General features: G+C 29.4%; 1 protein-coding gene across 1 annotated transcript; it reads right to left on the reverse strand.

Annotated features, from left to right (window-relative positions):
• Positions 1-457: 457 nt before the first annotated feature.
• Positions 458-6,375, reverse strand: LOC132740353 (adhesion G-protein coupled receptor D1-like). Its single transcript, XM_060728238.1, has 5 exons — positions 5,559-6,375; positions 4,369-4,495; positions 2,505-2,546; positions 1,654-1,734; positions 458-514 (listed from the first exon to the last, which is right to left on the reverse strand). Exons 1-5 carry the CDS (start codon positions 5,606-5,608, stop codon positions 458-460), a joined length of 357 nt encoding a protein of 118 aa, XP_060584221.1. The 5' UTR covers positions 5,609-6,375.
• Positions 6,376-7,361: the final 986 nt, after the last annotated feature.

Genomic DNA, 7,361 nt, shown 5'->3' on the forward strand with positions numbered 1-7,361 from the left:
TGACCATCACTATCAATTAAAATATCATAATAATTTTTTAATATCAGAATAACAATCATACATTTTTGGAAATGAAAACACTAGGCTTATGCAATATCACGTACAGAGGATGTTGTATAGAGTTGAGAGTTTGCAGTCGTCTGACAAATCTATATTTTGAATGCTTTATTGATAAGCAGACACATGGAAAGCTGAAAATAAGTAGATGTCCGGGAAATCGATAATTAAAATACAGTGTCAACTGATCCATTGAAAGCGATGAATATACAGACATTCGGCATTCTGAAAACATTCAATATTGATTCGATAGACAATTTAGAATACTTAGACATTTAACAAATACAGCAAAAAACAGATATTTGAAGTACTCTATCGATAGATCCATGAATAGTTCTGGATGGACAAACATTCGACAATGTGATGATATCTAATTACTCAAGATTTTTTAATGTATTCCTCAATCGATAAAGTCATCCCTTTTTCTGTCTTCAAAAATCAGATGTTTCTTGTGTTTCTGAAAAGAGAAAATAATAAAATTTCTGATTTTGATTTTTTACACCTAGTATATTTAGATATAATTTTATTGCGTTTTTATTTTGACCATTTTTACAAGAATTTAAGTATAACACCTCCTTAATGCCTCCAATTTTTTTTTTATTTCGCAATAGCTGTTTAATTTTTCTGTGTCATCTTACAGTTTCCAAAAGTTACTCGACGGCAAAACACCTGAAAAACCGTTCGCCTATGTTGCGTTTCTAGCAATTTTGTATGGAAATTAAAGTTTTTTATTACTCGTATTTACATTTTGCTACTTTAAAGCCAATAGTTTTATCTTCAAATCTATTATCTTCAGGTAATAAGCATCTGACATGTTGTTAAACATTAAAACATGTGCACGTTTTAAAACCCATGTTTTTCTTACCTAAAGAAGTATATTTTTATTCATTTCTGAGTTATAATGTGCCTATAATAATAAGTCATTTGCAGGCCGTTTGTTTGTTGTTGTTGTTGTTTTTTTTGTAAAAGATAAATGCCTTATCCTTCTAAATTATAATTATGGATTTACCCTGCTTCAAAGTTTACCGGAGTTTATTAATTAATTGAAGATTTATTATGCTCAAATTTGATTTGTGAAAAAAAAAATGGTTATAACTATACAGTCTCTTTTGAAATGTAAGATACACATATTTTTTGAAAACACACAGAGAAAAGATGTAGAAATTTAAACTCAATACACTACCGGATAATCACAGTACACTTACATAAGGTCGTTTTAAAAGCATAATTCATACATTCATTTATTCAATTTAGACATATTCAGGAAGAATTTACAAGAGCCTTTTTCTGAACTTCTGCAATATAAGTATTTTTACCCCAAGATGAGCATAGTATGTCTAAAATAAAAACAGAAGTACCAACAACATTGTGCCTGGCCTGATTACACAGATGTTAAGGGTGGCTTGGCTCTAAAATGGTGGAAAATGCTTGTAAGTATGGTTAAAAATATTAATAAAATGAACTGAAATGTACAATTAATCAAATAATTTTCTTAAAATGTATTTTATCAATGATGAAAAGTACTTTTAAGTATATTTTTGTGAAGCATTGTTAAAATATAATTGTTCTTTAATTAATAAAAAATGAAGTTATTACATTTCTCTTTCCTTCAGATACTCCGAAACTCTGCGACGACTGAAGCCACTTGTGTTTCTGTTTGGAAAATGCATCTTTTATCTGAAATTGAAAACAGTCGCGACATGATATATTGATGCTTATTTCTTAAACAAAGAGAGTAATCTATATAAGAGAATCTATTAAGCAAAATGTGTTGATTGTGATATCCAAATCACATTCACAAACTTTTTGGTTCTGGACAAACTTTTTAAAATTGTAATCGTATTCTTAATCTTAATCATACCTGTCTTAAACACTATATGTAAGTTTCTTTCTGTTATTAGAAAAAAATCAGAATTGGCTTTTAAAACTATTTCACTCCAGTGCGGGCATAAATGCGATCGGTTCGTTAGTGAAAATTTTGAAATTCATCGAGAGCAATGGAAATATATACAACGAGGATGATGTCAAAGGAATCTAGATTTGATTATCCAGAAAAATAGAAAACTATCGATAAAACAGGGAAATAATTTTATCTGCTAAAATAAGAAAATCTGTTAACGGACATAAATATGAAAAACAAGATCATCACGTAAGAACGGAGTTCAAGGTACGCAACCCCCATTTCACGATTCAGCATCACAGGACTACTGGCAAGGAGCCCAGCAGAACAACAAATAGAAACAGGACAGGTCACAAGGCGCAACGCTCGGAAAAAAATCCATTTTCCTGAAATCTATAATTGATTTCAACAGTTTTAATGGTTATAGAGGTACTGTGAAATTCATTGATTCTTTACACTTTCAAAATTAATAATAACCATACTATATAGATTAACTAAGACTAATAAATTTATCATGATGACACTTTTGGCAAATGAAAAAAGTTACCTTTTTGTCCATCACGCAGTGAAATATGAAGATCAGCAGTCCCTGTAAATTATATTAATTTTCATCAATACAAAAAAAGTACTTGAATAATGAAAATATTGATAATCAAAACAATTGTGTCATTGGTACATTATTAAAAAACAACACACCAAGATTAAGGAGTAAATACTGTTCCGAAAATAGTCCAAATGTTATTTTATTACACAGTTTACCAAACTTAGTTTCTGTATCAGTTTAACCAAATTATATTGCACTATTGTCTGGTCCGTTATAATTTAAGGTATACCAATCCTTTCAATGAACAAATGCTTTGCTGTGTTGTTTTCTACTTAAAAATACACAACTAACGCGGCTTTATATGGTGAGAAGGCTCAGCCACCAATTGTAAAACAATGGATACAAATTGCCTAATTTGGGTTCTAAATGGTAATACGCTAGAGTCTAGTGTTAACAAACGAATTGCAGTATGAGCATGGCAAAAAATGTAGTTCCTCATGTAAGAACTGGTTTATTATTGTTAAAGGAAAGTTTCTGACTTTTTATCTAGAAATGTTTGTTTTCATGTGTTTAAATGTACGCCTAGGAAAGGTTTTGTAAAGACTTTTGTTAAACGAATTAATGAATTTATCGATGTTTAACAAGGTAAACAAGTATGTCATGTTCGGATGGAAAGAAGAACTTACAGTGCCTTTAAATTAGTTTATTTCATGAAGCTTGTTGTCATATGATAAAACTACCAAAATAGAAGAGACAGAGATACATAATTATGTAGTGTTATTCATGAGAATATGATGTATAAAGTAGGGCTATCATGGCTAAAAAAATTGAATATTTTAGAGATAATTCTTAACTTTAAGTTTTGTTTATAAGTAAGCAATTGATTAGAACATGTGCCAGAACCTTCTTCAAACTTTTAAATAGAAGAGAAACAAAACTATTTGTATAAATAACTAAATGATTTTTACTCCACTTTTAACGTAACAAATTTGTGAATGTCTCAAATGCCTTATGGTTGTTAATAATATATGTATTGTGTAACAGTATTTGGTAATTCTTATACAAAAATGACTATACTTATAATATTATGTTTTATGTACAAATGTATTTGAAACCACGGAAATGTGAAAATTAAAGGGACATTAATCTGCAGTACATATACACATTAAGTTGCTGTAATATGTGGATTTGTTCCCCTTAAAAGCCTTTTAAAGGTCTCTTATACTCTATATCATGTCTTGTTTTTGTTTGTTTGTCTTTTGTTTATGTTAATATAAACATGTGAAATTATTAATATTTATAGATATATTCGATCACACAACATTATTAATAGCTACTGTAACGTAGAGGGGAAATAATTATCATAGTAAAAGGTTTGTTTATTTGGAGCTTATACATTTCTCGAGTTCTGTATTTTGTTACGTCTTTTGGATGCGCTAGGATAATGTATCTATAGGGGTTCGCCGTGTGTGATCCGCGTTTTACAAATGCAAGAGATACATATATAAGAACCAGATCAAAGAGAGTCTTACAATAATTTATCTTTTTAAACTACAATTTTAATTGTAACCATGTGCCTTAAAGGAACTAAGGTCCAAAAGCCTAAAACATAAAATTTATTTTTACAACTATCAGCTGGGTCAAAACGAAATATATGCAAGCGATTATTAAGAACTATACTCGGGAATGAAATGAAAACCTATGTTTGTGTTATTCATTACCCGTTTAGGGTAAAAAGGAATGCATTTGAATGTTTGGTAATTTTTCACAATAAGAATAAATTTTATTGAAAAGCGGTGTTAATCAATGATCTCAAATTGTGTTGCAGTTTTGATGAAATTAGTACCATAAATAAATTGGTGGATACCTGGAAACTGTTGAGAAAAGCGAATAAGTACTGGAAAGCAATTGTGTCACTATTCAAAGACAATGCTCCAAACCCCCAGGTCAGACCCATCAGCGGCATGAGCACTAATATGCAACGTAATGCTGCTCTGAAATTGATATTGTTTTATATAAAGATCAGTAATCACATTTTTAAAGTACAAGATTTTCTTAAAGCACGTATGGGATGCGATTCTGTTTTTTTCTTTGCGGATCCGCTGGAATAGGAAATGATAACATAAGAAGACAGTTCTTTCCAATCCAAGAATTAAACAAAATGTTAATAGTAAAAATAATTCCTATTAAACTGATTTATAATATTCAATGTATTACTTGAATTCGTTAAAGTCAACTGTCTATTCATAAGTAAATCTTCGTGTGCATGAATTATTAATATCATGCTTTCATTGAAGTCTTTTGTTAATTGCTTCTAAAAACACACATGAACTATTCTATTGGCAAAACTGTAAAACTGAAAGATTATATTTACATTGAAATCACAAAAGATTTACTTGTGAATGTCAAACGGTATTTCATATTGTCTACACAAAGCTTTACAAATTTAGATTAACATTACACAAATAAAAGTCGAAATAATATGTACTGTTTACTTTATTTATTGTTTATTTTGTTATCATTTGATATATAAAATTTGTGGAATACTGATTACGTAGACAGTTTTCTAAAAAGTTTGATAAGCTTCCTACTCAATCCTGAAAATATGTATGTTCTTAAGTATTATGTAAATGTAAAGATTACAAATAAATATTGTTTAAAATATTCCAAAAATATGAAAAAATAAAAGTACATGTTAAAAGGCATTTTAAGAAAATAAGTTGCGCTTAAAGGAACTCAAATGAGGTTTAAAAACACAAAAACAAAGATAATTTAAAAAAAACAGAATTGAATTTAAAATCATATTTTTGTACTATTTTTAACCCGATTAGCATTGCAACACCTTTCAATTTTTGATGACTTTTTACAATTAAAATAATTGGTTCAGGAATGATCTGAAACTTTGCACACAAATTATTAGTCTAGACCTACATCAAATGGAACATTAAACTCTAAAACTTTTTTTTCAGTCCGTCACATGAATTTCGATAGAGTCACATTAAAGTTACAAAAAGTATTGAAAGTCAAAAAAAAACAACAATGAAACAACTGTCATACTTTGCCCGCCCTTTGCTGGATTTCTTTGACATTGCTGTAGTGCCGCACATGGTCCGAATCACTAAGACAACAATTATAAGATTAACCTGAAATTTGAATTGTTGAAAACAGCAACATGTTATCACTTTATTATTACATCAATTAATTAACTTTTTTCATCATTTTCATCAATTATCATTAAATAACTTTTCAGTTGTCTAATTTTAAAATTATTTAATAAACAAAACTGAAAAGCATATTTCTCTTTGCTACTGACTTTGAGGTTTCTTCAATCGTGATTGACTTTTATTTATAGTCGCAACGACAACTCGCACCAGGAGCCAATACGTTTTTGTCCTAGAGCATTTAATGGATCATCTTTAACGAGCTTAGTTGCACGGATCCTAGGTTTTATGAATTCCCACACGAATGATTTGTTAAAACAATCTTGAAGATTGAGTAGCGGGGAGTCGATTTCGCGACTTTAGATTTACCGCTAGATTGCTTCCCCGCTTTAAAAGCAGTAAAATAACTAGATGGCCTGTCAATTAGACTTGTCTTGTGATAAGGTATTTTATAACACTTATTAAAGGCTGTTCTTGATATGGCATATGCCTTTTCTTTTATTGATAACTTTCATATGATTTCACATGGTCATTAGATTTTTGTTCACAAAATCAAAGCATCTAACTAAAGAATGAAGAAAATTTCGTGCAAAGGCGTCATCCATTTCTTCCCTTTCTAAACTTAATAAAACACTTTTAATGTTACAATGATGTCATACTTGCGGAAAGCATCTCTATTACTTCTACTTTATGACTCTTATGATATCACAACTATAACGACATAAAGGTTTGTTGGTTAATTTTATATTGCCCTTAGAACCTTGAAACTAACAAAGCCATATCTTGCATATGCTTGTCACCCAGGCTCTTTATCTATTCCGTTCATGGCTCAATAAAGATTTTTATTAACGTATTAAAACCCTGTCAAATAACAATTTACAATATTTTATATAAAGCAGTGTACATCATTAGAAATTTAGCAGGATCGATATTAGGTTCTAGCTATTTAGCTAAAAAGATTTTAGAAAAATTATTTTTACCCAATAATAATTGTTGTTCTAATTCATCCATGCCGAACGGCGATAATTATATAAAGTAGTAACACATGGCCGTATCCTCTTAATTTATAAAAGAGCATAGTAACATTCGATATGAAAAAATATATTCATACGACATGCATGATATAAAAAATATTACTGTCATTATCACTTGATGAAACTAAAACTCAAGCAAGTGCAACATTATAAAGATGATTAAAATTCATGGCTGTCCAATAAAAAACGTTAAAAAATGTTCACAAATATAAGTTGTAATAATAAGGCACGCCAAAAACAAAAAAAGCGGGTGTTTTATTTTCAACAATTGGCTGAAAGCTGAAACTGGTTAACAGGTAAACAATTCAGTCATACATACCAGTGCAAACTAAAAGAACCGGAACGAGAAAAGCCCATATCAATCCAGTATCAGTCGATAACCAGCATCTGGAACATATATATTAATATCTTTTACATGGAAATATTGTTAATTTTAAGCTTTATAAAAGTATGTACAGTTGTAAGATGAATCAGCTAATTTCTGGTCGATATAAAATAAGTTCAGTTAATTAGCAGAAATACAGGAACTACAATGTATGTTATACTCGTATAATGGGTTTATTCTGATTGTTGTAATCAGAATAAAGTCAGTCTTGATTATTAATTTTTATTTATAATTTTTTTTAACTAATAAAAGTATATTTAGGCTATATTTAAGAATGCAC

Source organism: Ruditapes philippinarum, unplaced genomic scaffold, assembly GCF_026571515.1.
Source record: "Ruditapes philippinarum isolate M1 unplaced genomic scaffold, ASM2657151v2 ctg4881_1_1_1_1, whole genome shotgun sequence".
NCBI lineage: Eukaryota > Metazoa > Mollusca > Bivalvia > Venerida > Veneridae > Ruditapes > Ruditapes philippinarum.